Raw genomic sequence first — 15,304 nt, forward strand, 5'->3', positions numbered from 1 at the left:
GTGAAATAAGGGATTTACATTTGGTTATATTTTATGGTTCCTGAATCTGTTTTTTTATTTTTTCCAGCAAAATGACTCTTTATTATCTGAGGCCTCACCTTCCAAGATGGGATTTGCCTCCAGGACCTGCTGCTCAATCCAGGAGTGCTGACCACTGATTGCTGCCAGGAACTGCAGAATCAGTTTTGTGCTTTCTGTCTTGCCTGCTCCAGATTCTCCACTGCAAAGACAATAGGAGTGGAGGTCAGTGAAAGCCATGATGCACCCCTTCCTTGCCAGTGTCCTTCCTTCTGTCTCCAAAGGAACTTCTGTTTCTATGTCTCTTCTGTTAGTGTAGGCAGGATGAGACCTCTAAGGATGGGTTTCCAGCATCCCAAGGACTGGCTGTGGGACAAATGGTAGGACATGGTACCAGACAGCTCCCAGTCAAGGTCCATATTTGCTCTGTGCTTCATTTGGCCCAAGTTGTTGCCTGAGTTTGGATATGCCCAGCAAATGCCATCATTCAATCAGCACTAAGAAGGTCATGAAGTACTTTCAGTCAGTGCTTTTCCAGGTATGATCACCAGACCATGACCCTGTGGTGCTGGGTCTAGCTGTTCCCATGGGACATCTTCATCACCAGTCTTGAGCTGTGATAAGGCAGACTGTGAAATACAGCCTTCTAACAGCAGGGACTTCCACAGGGCTCCTAGGCTTGTTCTAACAAGAAGATGGGAGACGAGAAGCTTATGGGGCAGGAAGCTAAAGTTATTCCTCAAACTTTTCTCTTCACTGAAAGATAACCTTGTTATCTAGTGAAGGGGCTGGGCAGAAATATTTGGGTGAGTCTATGGCATGCCTGATACAGGAAGTAGCCAAAATAAGTGACCGAAACAGACCTTCCTGACATTGAGTATCCAACCCTGGCCTCATGGGCAAATTGTTACACTTTTCAGGTCACTGGCTCACTGCATTGACTCTCCTATGGGCCCCACCTGATGCTTTTTTAGACCAGCAAAAAAAGCCTTACTGAATGGCCTTTTCAGACTCATGTATTTGAAAGACTGCACACGGGATGTTCCAGAGTTATGGTTTTTTATTCAGTGAAACTTAGGGTAGGCATGCCTTGGGGAAAAAGGTGCCTAAATGAAAAAGACTGTGGGTTTAGAATTTATAGGATCATGTTGGAGAGCTGAAGACATCAAATCTGGCTCATATCACCATCTGGGACAGATACTGGAGGGAGCTATATCCATAACTGTGGTCAGGCACTTCTTTGTGCCCAAGGTTGACTGGTCCAGAGCAGAGTCATGCATGGAGACACTGTTCAGGAGTGTGAATGACCACAGGCCAAGCGACCAAGCTTGTCCCTGACCCTTCCTTGTGCAGAAAGTATCCATGTTTTTTAGTATGCATTTTTTGATGGCTGTAGGAATATTGAGCTTGAATTTAAAAGTGGAGGTTAAAAATTAATATGAGATCTATCGGGTTGTAAGGGTAAATAACAAAGTATTGATAAAGCACCTTTACTAGGAACAGGGTGACTGCAAACAGAGACCACCTCTGCACTGGGAATATGCAGATGGAAGACCTAACCAGTCATTCAATGTCTGATTCTATCTGACAAGCTGTTCCAAATCAAGCATGTTGCATCTGCTCAGCATCTGCTGTCAAGATATGGCACATTTGGAAACTCAGCAACTCACCTTATGATACAGCACTGGTCCTTGTTGTTGCGCTGCATGTTGAAGTAGCAGTTGTCAGCAATTGCAAAGATGTGTGGTGGCATCTCACCAATCTTTTTGTTGGTGTAGAGGCGTATCTGCTCAGGTGAGTAGATGGGTAGGAGCTGGTAGGGATTCACTGCCACCAGTATTGAACCAGTGTATGTCTGGAGGAGAAGCACATGGAGGTTTATGGGGACAGTGAGACGCAGCTGAGAGACTTTGGAGCTTGGATGGGATGTGGATGGAGGCCAGAAAAATCAAGGCTTTTTAAAAGCTGGATGAAAGATGATGCTCAAGTCAGAGATGCTTGCAGGGAGAGCCTGGAGTAAAATGGGAACAGAAGTCCCAAAATACCCAAATCAATTCATATTCAGCCTTGCTCATGCACAGCATGGTTTCAAGCCTTAATACATATTTTGTATGCTCTCAGTTAAGATTTAGAGTCTTAAGAGAAGTTCATATTTGCAAAAATATCACCAGAGCCAGCATATATCCATATACATCTACTGCATATACAACGAGAAACTGTAGATTAAAGAAACCTGATAACCATTCCCATATCTCAAGGCAGGACCAGTTGCATCCAGACCATTCTGACAGATGAATATCTAACCTGTTTTTCATCAATCCACAGCAGCTGCTGAATTTCCCTCTGCAATGCATTCTTCTCTACCATCTCTGCCTAACCAAATCTCTCCATACTTCAGTTTAAACCTTGTGCTGTGAAGATGGATATTGGCCACAAAGTCCCAATATATCCCTCCCTTCTCATCTATTTCTGAAATTTTGTAAATGGCCTTTGGTCCAGCTGTCCTGGGCCTTGGGTAGCAATCTCCTCTGTAATATCTTGCTCATTCATTTCTGCTGTTCCAGAAGCTGTTTCTTTCAAGCCTCTCATCAAAGGACTCACGAACTTTGTTATCATGCTCAGATGCTGTGCTGAGGTTTGGAGGTTTGGCCACATCCCAAGCTCAAGGCAGAGAATAAGGATCTCCTTCCCCTGTTTCATCTGTCTAAAAGTCAGTGTCTAGGGCAAGTGAGTCAATGGGCCTCCACCTTGGGTTAGCCAAGGGGCATGAGATGAAGGCTATTTTCACTCTGTGACTTCAAAAAATTCAAGTCACTTTCTCTAGGTTAATTCTTAGCAATTGAAGTTACAAGATTAATCTCACCTTACCTTTCTGGTGGAACCAGCTGTGAAAGTACTCCCTCTACTGCATTTTTTTCTTTTTCAGGAAACAAAATAGGTAATTTGAACATTCATATAATCCTTATGGGTTTTCATCTGCATGGCCCAAACCCAGTAAGGCTTCGGCACAAAGCAGCAAAGTGGCACAGCCAAGGATGCTTGTGAGAGAGAAGAAGTAATTTGCCACCGTCTAGGCAAAACTTGCCACCAGCTCGGGCTTCCTGAAGGCAGCCAGTAGGTGGCAACTGTGTCCCATAGTAGGGATGATGAAAGTCATTAGGGGTTCCTCACCTTCCAGTCTCAAGACCAACACAAGAGAGCAACTCTCAGTTCAGTCCCATGTGAGGTTTGATTTTACAGTGGTAGCTGAGAAAGAACATAATACTCTTTTCTCTAATGGGAGATTATATGCAAGTAAGGGAAAGAAGCTCTTTGAGCTCCAGAACAATGTTGCCACAACTTCAAAGGGTAGAAATTGGCTGTGAAATCATGTAGACTGGATTTTAGAAGAAAAAGGCATTGAAATAAGGGAGCAGTGACATCCCAGAGAAGCCTTCAAAGGCGACAGAACAGGTAATCTCAGTGCTCAGAGAAGGAGGGAGCTCAACTTCTGAATGGGATTATGACACCAGGATCCCTAATGAAGACTTCTTTGAGCCCTAGCTGAGATACTTGGAAAACACAAAAAGAGTTTATAATTTACTCTTTACAGTTTATTCCAGATTAATTTTAGGGACATTTCTCACTTTCTTTGAGCCTCTTAAAAAAAAATAAATCTAACTCCTTTCAGAAATCTCTGAAACCCCTGGATTTCAGTCACACTGGTCTGCCCTGCCACAAATGCAAACAGAGAGGCTTTTAAAGGTGTTAACCATTAGGAATGCTTTCTGGATGCTCTCACTGACCCTTCCCTTGTGATCCACAAAACTCTTTGTCAGCATGAACTCTTGTTCTATTGCTTGTTTTCGTAGGTCATTCCTAGTTGATAAATAATCACTATTTGCCCAATTCTCACAGCTGACAGAAGGCAAAACTTTGTTCACTCTGTTGATGAGGGGCCAAAGGGCACTTCCAAGGAAATAGTAGCTCACTGGTTTCTATTGCTGAGTGATGTCAAAGCCCCTTTCTATTGGAAAAATAAAGCTTTACTGAGAGCAGGGACTCTTCTGTAGCTGACCACAGGAACCGCATCTCACAGCAAATTCATTACTGCCTGCATGACCTACATTTTAATTAGCCCCAAACAAATCCTTTCTGAGCCTGCTTCCCTCACTACCCAGAACACCATGGCTGACTTCATCTGGATTGTTATGGGGTTAAAGCTCTACCAAACATTACTGCATTTTGGCAGCCCTTAGAGAGCAGCAGCAGGCACTGGTTTCATCTGCAGATAAAGAGATTTAACCTAGCTCACGAGTCCAAACTCCCCACCAGACCCTCTTGCTATCCAGCATAGTTTCTCTTGCTGCGTGCAAACCAAACTAAGGGAAAGAAGCCCTTGTTGAACTTTTTCATATTTTGCTGCAGACATTTCTTCCCTTCAAGTTAAGGTCATTACTGAGAAGCACTTAAAGCTTTAACCACATTCACAGGTTGGGAATTTTCCAGCTCTGGGAAGGTGTCACGACTTCACCATGTGGGTCAAGTTCTGCACCAAAGCAGATGGATGCTCTCAGTGCATTTATGAAGCAGCAGCAATGGTGGTGCAAAATAAATGAGAAGGCCACAACGGTGAACAGAAAAAGGTGATCCAGTGGAAGGCATGACAGCAATTGCAAATGGCATTGCCAAGCATCATACTTACCCTCCCGCCGCAGTTTGTCTTATGAGTAAAATGTGAGGGAGAAGAAAAAGGGAAATTATATTTCATTAGAGCAGAACTACATCCTCCACAAAGCTAAGGACACAAGGAAACAAGAGAAACTGAAGACCCATTGGAAAAGTAATCATTTACTCAGCAGACTCAGAAATCCTTTCAAGCAGTGAAGCTTCACTATCTTTAAGACAGTGCTAATTATACTGCAGAAAAAAACACCTCAGAGGACTGGGTGTCCCCTGCATACCTGGCATCCATATGATACCTTGGCTTTGCAAAAACTGTCATCAATATTCACCACATCCAACATAAATCACTCCTCCTAGTGCTATCACTCTTAATAGCTGAGATCTAAGGCTGGGTTCCTGAACCTCCAACTACACACTTGTAGACAAGTGGTTTGCATACCTCTCTATCAAGCTATGCACTCTCTGTCATTTTAAGAGTGTCATTCTGATTTCGAGATTGCACTGACTGCTGTGCTGTGCCCAGTTCCTGGGCTGGCACTCTAAAGCCATTAGTGGTGTGGAGCAATCAAGACACAGTAACCTGGAACCTCTGTGATGCAAATGTCTCTGTGGTATGTGGCCATCCCTTAGGCAGGAACTCTGTAGGACACACTGCACTGTCACCATGGGACCAGAAGAACTTGTAGAGAAACTGATGTGGTTATTGTGTCACTTCAGCCCAAATCACCACTCACACTCACCTCCAGGCTAAAAGCTGCCCATTGCATCAGCCCTTATTAGGATAATGTTGCCAAACAACACTTTGCCCAGTGCTTGTTTGTGTTCCTAATCTTCCTGGATGCCTGTGAATAGCTTGGTAAGAGAACTCAGAGACAGAGCTTTTTCAAAGGAGCTTGGTGTATTCTTGGTGTAACAGGCAATCTGATGATACTGTACACACAGGATTGTATCTGAGGCCCTCTGGTCACTTGGAGAGGCAACAGGCATTTGTTGGATAACATAGGCACCCCAAAAGAGACACATGGACACCAGGGAAAAAATATCCAATGTGATCCAAACTTTTTCAGAGAAAGTGGCAGGAATCCACTTTGTGCCACTGCAGGGTGCCCACAAGCAGGGGAAAAAGGGGCAATGCTCAATGGGTAAATTCAAGTTCCTTGAATGAGCCAATTGGCTACAAATTATTGGCCATCTGTACTTCTTAGGTGGCATTCAGGTTGCTTGAATTCAGTTATCCACATGAGTACTGCACCTAACCTTGAAGATGGATCTGCTCTGAGCTGGGGGAGGTTGGACTGTAGACCTCCAGCCTAACATCTTCTTCCAACATAAACTCTTCTATGATATCCAAACTCCAGTCAGCTCTAAAGCATCTGAGAGCACTTCTGTTTGCATAGCTGAAAGGCAATCTTGTCTCTGTTGGCTCTGTTCACAGCTCTAGTGACTGTCATGGATGCTCATGGAAACTCTCCTTCATGAGAGTATGAATTTGAGCTGTTAACTTGCTAGTTTATCATTATAAATGGCAAGAAATTTTAATTGTAAAGAGAGAAATTCAGTTAATCTACTGTGGAAATAATTTTCTGGTTATACTCTTTTTGTCTAAACTGTCAGTACAGGGGACTTAGGCATCATGCACAACAAATAAAGTGTCTTAGTGAGAGATGCATTTGGAGGTCTCTATTCTCTTTCAAGTTTTGGGGATTTAAATATATATATATTTATATAACTGTAAATATTTATATTTATTTTTATAAAATGAAATATTTATATTTTCAGCATCCATGTCCCCTTCCTCCAGGCTTGGGCTCCATCTCTGAAAGAAGAGAAGGATATCTCCCAGAGAGGGGGTAAGGAGCTGTCAATCATATTAACAGCCTATGCAGCAGAGTGGTGTCTTCTCCATCACTGCCCAGCCCTAATCCAAAACCATCTTATCAAAAAGCACTGGACATCAAGCAGTGATGAACAAACAGACTTGATAGATAAAATCCCACCCATACTTTGTTAGCTTATTTTATCTGTGAAATCTGTCTTGCAATTCCCTCTGGCCTGAAAATCTAGTAGTCTCTAGAGCCTTTTAAAAATTAGATGACCAGGAGGCTTTAACAAGGCCTTCAAAGGCACAGCAGACACTTACCTGAATATCTGAAAACTGTAGGATTTAAGAGTAACAGCAAATTTTCCGAATTTGCAGAGGCTGTTTGAGTACATTATCTAGCAGCAAACACATGTGCACTCTGAATTTCTGTCTGAAGAATGTGCAGAAGAGTGCACAGCATAGAGAACACTGATAAAACCAGCACAGAAACTTGACTGCTGACTCCTGTCCTGGTGGGGAGGTGGCCTTTTGGCTATTCTGACTGGCTCCCTGTAAACCCCTGAGTCTGTGAGAGTCTATTTGGGTTGGCGAGGCTGCACTGGGTCCACTAGGCATGACATGACTGAGCTGGTCTAAGGAAGGACACTGCTGTCCTCAGAGATCTACTGCCAGGATCCCAGGCAACCCAGAAGTAATAAGCCATGAACACAGACTGGGAAGGTTTTTTAGAAGTGTTCTGGGAGTTGCTCACTTCTTTGCTCCCAGTTTATCATGCATGCCCCTCCATCCTTTCTCCACTGCTTCCACCTCCAGCAATGGTTGTCTTCACTCCCTTGGGTTAAAAAAGTTAATAGTTCAGGGGGAGAGGGAAGAAGGGTCACAGTCAGCATGTAGTTTACGCCTCTCCAGAAGTTTTTGCTTTCAGACTACAACATGCTCATGGCCTGGGTTGAACTGGTTATTCTGTGTGCAGAAAGCTAATGCACATGCCCAAAACTTCTACAGGGGTGGGACAGCAAGGTGGTATGGACTTTGCACATCACCTAACTCATGATGTCTTTCACTGGGGCATCTAGAAGCTCTGCAATGTCCTTCAAAGCCAGAAAGCTTTCACCACCTGGGACACAGTGAAGGTAGAAATCCAGATGCTCAGTTCAATCAGAGTTCCTCCCCAACAAGGGTTCCCCAGAGCTAAGGAGAGCAGGAGGTGGAGTGCAGAACCAGAGGAGGAGGTGAGGTGGACACTCACATAGATGAGGTGCTCCCGATAACGAATCAGCAGGTTCCTGAGAATTCCGGCCTCATTCAGGTCCCCCAGGCGGATCATGTCCTCCACCCCATGGATGGAGGTGGGGTGCATGGGTTTGATGTGGCTGGCATTCTGAGGGGAAATCCAGTGCTCCTGGGAAAAGAGCAAGACCACAGAAAGATAAGTCAAATGACAGATCCCTTGGATGACAAACAGCCCCCCCAAAGAGAAGGACCAGACAAAAGAGCATACACGAGATCATCAGCACATGTGCCACAGCTTCTATTCCTGAGGCAAGGCAGTGATGGATTTAAAAGATTTGTAACAGAAGAAGGAAAGCATCTTTTTATTGGAGTTTTATTGGAGCAACAAGAGACAGGAGACACAAGCCATCCTGGCAGGAGCCTCCTCCAGCACATCAGGGGAGTTTATAGCAAATAGCAGATTTGCTTTCTCCTTTGCAAATGCATTTTCACATCACTGGTTAACCCTCTACACAAAATACTGTTGAGCAAAGAGAAGATTATTTAAGAAAAGGAGAAAGGGATGGACAGGGGTGGCAAAGTCATACTTTTATTGGTAGTGTTATTTAGACTCACCACTTCTAAATGCCTCAAAGGCCACCACAGATTGCCCACAAGGACCCTGCCAGAATCTCTATTAGCCTTGAAGGGAGTGCAAGAAAAAAACCCCAAAAAACAGAGAACCACCTTGATACAGACCTTACTTCTAAAATAGCCACCACTGCACAGAAATAGAGGTGGGAAGTTGAAGGAGAATCAGTGTTTGGGCACATCAGGTATTGGTAGGAGGGAGAAGGACAGAAAGGACTGGAAAACAACAGAGGAACCTCAGGCTGAGGGGGGGTTTGCTCAAATAACTACCTAAATGTATTTTGGGGATTACTGCTATCATTGTTCTCAAGAAGGTTTATGGGAACTGACAGTGGTCAGAACACGGATTCTTAGGCTCCAGGCACTGCCTTGAAGCCTGTGGGAAAGCCAAGGACAAAACTCGCTCAGTCTGGCCTGGGAAATCATGAGGAGGAACTCAGAACAATCCCTATAAACAATCCCTGTAGATAGCCTCCTCCTGACACCTGGTGTTTTTCCAACTTGTTTACTGGTAGAGATGTTTACAAAAAGGTGGTGCCCTAAAGGACCAATCCTATTCATTGTACCAAAACACTGTATAAAAAGAATCTGTCCTTCAATAAACTTTGATATAAGCCCTCTGCAGAAATCGGAGTCCTACATGTCATTATATGAGCCATCCTGAATCATAACTATGAAAGTTCTCAATTTTGCACTCCCAGTACAGCCACAAAAACAGGGACACAACATTGTCTTGTCTTTACAAATAGAAAACTGGCACAGCTGATTCTCAAGGACATAAAGGAAGTCCATAACGAAGTTGATTATCATGGCCCTGGGACCCCTGGCCTAGCAAGGCCATAGAGCTGAAGAAGAGACATCACAAGCCTTTGTACGTACATTGCCTTCATCATCCACAACCTGGATCTGTCCCGAGTCACACAGTTTAACCACCGCTCCAATGGGGACGTCGAATTCCCGTCCGGTTTTGAGGTCCATCCACACATAATCCCCCTGGAACCAAAGACAGCATAGTTACACTCAGTGCTGCAGGGAGTTCAGCATCCCTTGGGATATAAGTTGTTGATGTTTCGTACCCAAGTCATTAGCACAAGTCAAATGACTTCCCCCACAAACCTCAAACCACCCGTTTCCTACACAGAGACTCAGGAAAGCAGCTGCTTTGCATGTGGCACTTGGGGATGTGGTTTAGTGGTGAATACACTGGTGCTGGGTAAATGGTTTGGCTCGAAGATCTTAGAAATCTTTTCCAACCTTAATGATTCCATGACCCTGTGAAACCCCCCTGCAATGTGCCAGAAGCAGGACATGGTCAACATAGCATATGGACCTGACTCCGCTGTTCCACTACCCTAACTCTCTGCTTCTCATGCTCACGAGTGGTTGTTGGTCACAGAGTGGTTACAGAACAATGATACAGGCAGAAAAACCCACTCACGCAGAGTTTTTTCCCTGTGTAGCATACAAACCTAGGAAGTCACATTTAGGAGATGGTTTTGAGCTCTCCTAAGCCTTATCTGGAGGGTTGTGACACCTTTCTTACTTGCAGATAACCAGTATCAAATAGTCCTTGGAGACTGCTGAAAAGGGAATGACTAAAGATGAGTTAAGAACACAGAGAGGCAGATATATGTTCTTCTTCAGGAGTTTTTCCAACTACAGCAATGTGTAGGTAGGCTGTTTGTATTTAATACTTCTCAGTGGATTTTATCTGATGTGAGCACTTTCATTTGAGTCCTGAAGCTGCACAAAGTTTTAGCATCCATAATCCAAAAGTCTGTGTCCTTTTACATGTTTCAAATGTTTTACCTCTTTCATGTCAGACCTCTGTGTTTTCACTCTGAAAGACACAGCAAGCAGTTGACCCCTATCCACTCACTTCATGTCACTACTGATCATATACACCTTTGTCAGTCCTGCTGAGCAGGGACTATCTGCTCATCAGATGTGTGGATATTAAATTACTCAAATGCAAAAAAGCTTTTAAAGAAGCTGTTTTCCTCAATACAAAAGCAAACTCCAAAATAATTACAAACTAAAGCCCCAAGCAGGACCCACACTGAAACAAAGCAGAATTGTGTCCTACCCCTATACTCAAGGTGAAAAGGCATTAAAACTGGGAGCAATCTAGTTGTCAGGTGTGTTTTCATTCATGCAGCTGAGACTAATGCTGTGGATTTGTAGCCCCACCTAACACCACATTCTTGGGGACCAGCTCCACTTGTACCTATTAAGCATGATGCAAATACAGTATCTACCTTTTGAAGTCCTGAAAAACTGCTGAGAGAGGGAGAATCAGGATGTATCACTTTGCATGTGCTCTGATATAACCCCTTTCCTGAGTGTCCACTATCAACCATTTCTGTGGGCAGGGCATATTTATAGATTTGGTCTGGCCCAATAGGCTGCTAAACAATGTTCATCTCTGTGCTGGGCAGTGGGAACAGGAGACATCACCAGCCAAGTCATTCACTAAGTCATTCATTCACTAAGACTTCCAAGAGACACAAACCTGTGAGTACCACCTGGATGTAAGGTTACAGTCAGGGATCCACACATGGAGAAACTACACACCAGGAATTCCCAACCATTTTGTGGCAGACTGCCCTTGGCAGCTGCTCGCTAGGCTTCCACTAATATATCAACAAAGTCATCCCGTTTTCATGGAGCTCAGGATCCAGTCCTTAGTTTGGGTTTTCATTTCCTCAGACGGTTGTGCTACAGCTCTAAGTATCTTTATCCAGCTCATAAAAATATAATATTAATTTATTTTTCTCATTAACTGTCCTATCCTCGCATCTCATAACTGTTAAAAAGGCAAAAAAAAATCACAAGCAATGAAGGCAGTGTCAGGAGCAGATACGTTATAAATCCATTTTATATTAATATTTATTTTTTTAGCTCTTTTGATCCAAGACTCTGAAAGCATTTCAGAATGTTCAGCACTGTTATCCTCTCTGCATCACTGGGCAAATTCATGCACATAGTGGGTAACCTGATCAAGGTGTCAGCAAGAGATGAGCCAGCTTGCTCAGTTTCTGCTCAGCAGAAAACCTTTCAGACACCTTAGTAGCTTTGTGAAAATTGCTCTTGATCAAAAATCCAAGAATTGTAATGCTGTTTTTTTTTCTTAAAAACTGTCTAATATCGAATAGCTGTAAAAGCAGCCTGCTTCACATGGTGTATTACCACACAGCTGAGATAAAAGGCAGTCTGCCCTCCCCAAGGTAAATTGATATTCTGCTACCACCAAGACAACTTCTGTGCTTTGTCTGCCTAATGCACAAAGTGCTCGTCCCCTCAAACTGCTCTTTTTAAACCCATTAAAGTGCAGTTCTTAATACTGGTGAAAAAAGTCTTATGGGATGGGCTAAGCTGGTAAGCTCAGGAAGGTCAGGGGGGGTTATAAAATAACATCACTTATTAAGAGTGCCGACCTACTTCCTTTTCTGATTTTAATCAATTTCATATAAACCCCATGGAAGCCAGTTACATTCCTTCTGCTGAAGCAATCACCTTCAGATCAGCCCCAAACCCAGCAGATATATTAGGGATTTCAGGGCAAATCGGGATGATTAATGCATTTACCAGCTGTGGCTTGTGAGTTGCATAACCTACCTCATGCCTACACTGGCGCAATTTATTTCCCAAAATACATGACAGAGTATTGGAGAAGTTAGAATACCACCAGACCCTTTACAGTATCAACATGGTCAGCCTCTTCCTTCTCAATGCAGCCAGTGGGTTTTAGTACCCTCCCAAACTAGAAAAAAATCTTCCAAATTGCTCTGGGGCAGACCCTTTGGACCCCACAAACTGGGGGCAGTGACAACCAAACAGTGCTGCAAGAGGAGGAAACACTTCACACAGATCCACACAATTCACAAAGAGGATCTTTAGGAGGAGCTTCCAAATGTGAAGAGCAAGAAGTTTGCACTGCGGGGGAGCTACAGTGCTTGGGGGGGAGACAAAGGAGGAAGGTGAGAGAAGCTGGCACAAGCAGTACAAGGATCCCATCAACAGCAAGAGAGATTTCAAAGCAGCCTGAAAGCTTCCAGCCATGCTCAGGGCTTGGGACCCCCTATCTTACCGCTAACATGGTCGTGGGCTTCAGGACCTGGTTGACATTGCGAAGTAGTGTCCATCTGCCCTGGTCTCTCTCCTGATCTTCCACCACCTCAGGGCATGGCTGCACGAAAACGACTTTCTTTTTCTTCAACATCTCCAAAACTCTGCGGTGGTATTTATCCCTCTCTCTGCTTTCTACATGTATTCCACCATGAATGCCCAAGCACAGTGGCCGGTTTGCTCTAGACCTGCGGCATGACCATGCCTGCTGCTCATACGACACCCTCTGACCTGATTCACAATATGGCTCTTGGTAAAGATCTTCTCCTAGCAGGAAAATTTCCACGCACCAGCCATGGTCCTCCTCTGGCCAGCTGACACGCTCACTGTATATGACCAGCCCTGAGGGACTCTCAAAGCAAACCGTACAACTTTGCTTCTCTTCACTTAAATTCTTCCAGTCTCTCCAGCAAGGGCTGATATTCGTTCAAGGACCTGAAGGACACTGCAACTACCCGTTCTGGAAAAACAGCTGCAGGATTAACAGCAAACCTCTTCATTTCCCCAGGAGTTCTCTCTGTTACCTTCCTTTCTTAGTGAAATAAACCGTCTGTCAGCTTGAGGACTTTCAGCATAGAACACTCTGGGATACTTATTAATCCACAAATGCAGTCAGTCCCCATGCAACACATGGCATTTAATTAACCTAATACCTTTACATACCAAATTAACCAAAGCGTAGTGGGAACTCAAAACCAGAGGCCATCTGCATTTTCTTTAAACTGATCGCCTTGAGTAGATCCATAGCAACTGAATTTTAAATAATTGAGTGGAAGGTGTTCAGTGCAGCACAGCCTCCGTGCCTATAGGTGAGAGGAGAGTCCGTGCTGTGGGTGAAAATGGGCTCAATACAAGGACCATGGAGGTAATGAGGTTGTTCTGACGTTACATCTGCCAGCTCTCCAGACCCATTTCTGCAATCACTCCTTCTCTATCGGGAGGACTGTTCTAGTAAGGACTAATCAGGACCACTGGCCAATCCAGAAGAGCACAAGGCATTTTACAGCCACCTCAGATTTGCTTTTTTCTTGTCCTATATTAGATTCACTTGAAATTTCTCATTTCCATCTAAGGAAAGTTTTTATAGTAATTTGGAAAATTTCAGACCACTATAGCTCGGCCCCAATTTTTTCTATTAAAATTCTGAATCTAAAGTAGTGCCATTTATAAAGACCAGAGCAATGCATGACTAAATAAAACAGTGCAGCTGCTAAGACATTCTCCTTTATCACTGTTTTAATGCAAAGCTCTACTGATGCCATGATTCCATGGGGTTTTGAATCCATTTGTCCACAAAGAACAGGGCACAGGGACATGATTTTGATATTACACAAACACAATCTATTGGTAGGCCTGGCAGCACTAGGTTAATTGTTGGATTTGATGATCTTTGAGGTCTTTTCCAACCCTAAAGATTCTGTGATTTTATATGCTTGGAGGAAAGCTTTTTAGATGAAGGAGGGCTTCAGAGGTACCCTTCATGGGACACAGTCTCCAAGGACAACAGCAGGTGATGGGTACATTAAACTCAGAATGAGCTAGTTCTGTTGCATCCATGAGCAGCAGTGACAACAGTGAGGCAACCCTTGCCCAAAAGGCAGGTGACATTGTGGGTTTAAGCTGTCTTACACAGCCCTAGAAAATAAGGTGTATAGTTCTTGTAGCTGTGCAGGGGAAGTAAGGAAGAGATCATGTCTCACAGATAAGCAGTCAAGTGAAGATTAATTAGATGGATGCCCACCAAGGAAGCAAGTAAAAATGTACATGAGGCATGACAGCAATGCAGGGAGAAGGGGACACAGTGAATGCAGCAATCCCAAGGGAGATGTCTACCTCCAGCATGACCTGAATACACAGTGCTGTAAATGACTGCAGTTTTGCTCCCCATGAAAGTAAAAGATAGATGTCAAATCAAAGCTAAAAAATGAGAGGATCCATGTGGTTGGAAAGACTGATTAAGTATATATAAAGGGACCCACAGGATGGGGTCTTTGGATTTGAGTGGGGTCCTACAGAGGCTCTTTATTCACCAGAACACTTTTCGTCACTGCTGTGCCACAGAAACTGGAGCAGTGTGCAGCAGATCCAAGAGAGCAGCTGAAGTATTTATCTCACCTTGCACTGGAGCAGAAATGCCATCATTGCTCAGCCATACTCTGGTACCTTTGTAGTGTCCCTTTGTACCATATTTTGGAGGCTGCATATCCCAGTGTGCTGCCACAGGGTAAGCTAAGGAGCAGAGGACTGCAATGATTTGCCCTAGGTTATCCTTGGAATAGGATCCAAAGGACAGATGGGACCCTAGAGGGCTGAATCCTGCCTCTGCAGTCCTATTATATGAGTGCGCCTGTTTTTCTCCTGGCACTGGGGCTGCTTAAGATCTGTAATTTCACACACTACCACTATATTTTTTGCATTTCTCCTCTGCTAGCAGCAGATTTTCTGGGGACACTTAGGCAGAGTCACCTGTGTCAGCCAGAGACACCTGGCATTTGCAGTGAGGTCTGCCTGAATGACCTGAGTGTGCTGCCTCCTGGAAACAGGAAACCCCATTCCTTGGAAGGGATGACCTGGCTTGGAAACCAGCCTTCTCTATGCATCAAGAAGCAGAGCAACAGCACTAAGCCTCCCTGTCAGCCTGCTTTTTCCGAGGGAATGTGCTATGCCTTATGTGGGAAACAAATAAATACACTTAGTACAATAAGGGGAGGGCCATGGTGGAGGAAAATAAACCTTTAGCTGGCTGGCAGCCTGTCAGCAATGCCATCCGGTTTAGATTACAGCTCCCCAGGGTAACATTAGACCCTT

General features: G+C 44.1%; 1 protein-coding gene across 2 annotated transcripts in view; it reads right to left on the reverse strand.

Moving 5' to 3' along the window:
* The window catches only part of MYO7A (myosin VIIA), a 61,716-nt gene extending 48,662 nt beyond the window's left edge, over positions 1-13,054 (reverse strand). For both annotated transcript variants that reach the window (XM_083854377.1, XM_083854376.1), the window contains exons 1-5: positions 12,459-13,054; positions 9,248-9,361; positions 7,755-7,907; positions 1,689-1,873; positions 99-220 (exon numbers count right to left, since the gene is read on the reverse strand). In XM_083854377.1, the coding sequence (XP_083710503.1) occupies positions 99-220; positions 1,689-1,873; positions 7,755-7,907; positions 9,248-9,361; positions 12,459-12,590 (706 nt within the window). In that variant the 5' untranslated portion in view covers positions 12,591-13,054. The remainder of the gene's footprint in view (positions 1-98; positions 221-1,688; positions 1,874-7,754; positions 7,908-9,247; positions 9,362-12,458) is intronic.
* Between the last annotated feature and the right edge of the window lie 2,250 nt (positions 13,055-15,304).

Source organism: Zosterops lateralis, assembly GCF_965231275.1.
Source record: "Zosterops lateralis genome assembly, chromosome: 2".
Lineage (NCBI taxonomy): Eukaryota > Metazoa > Chordata > Aves > Passeriformes > Zosteropidae > Zosterops > Zosterops lateralis.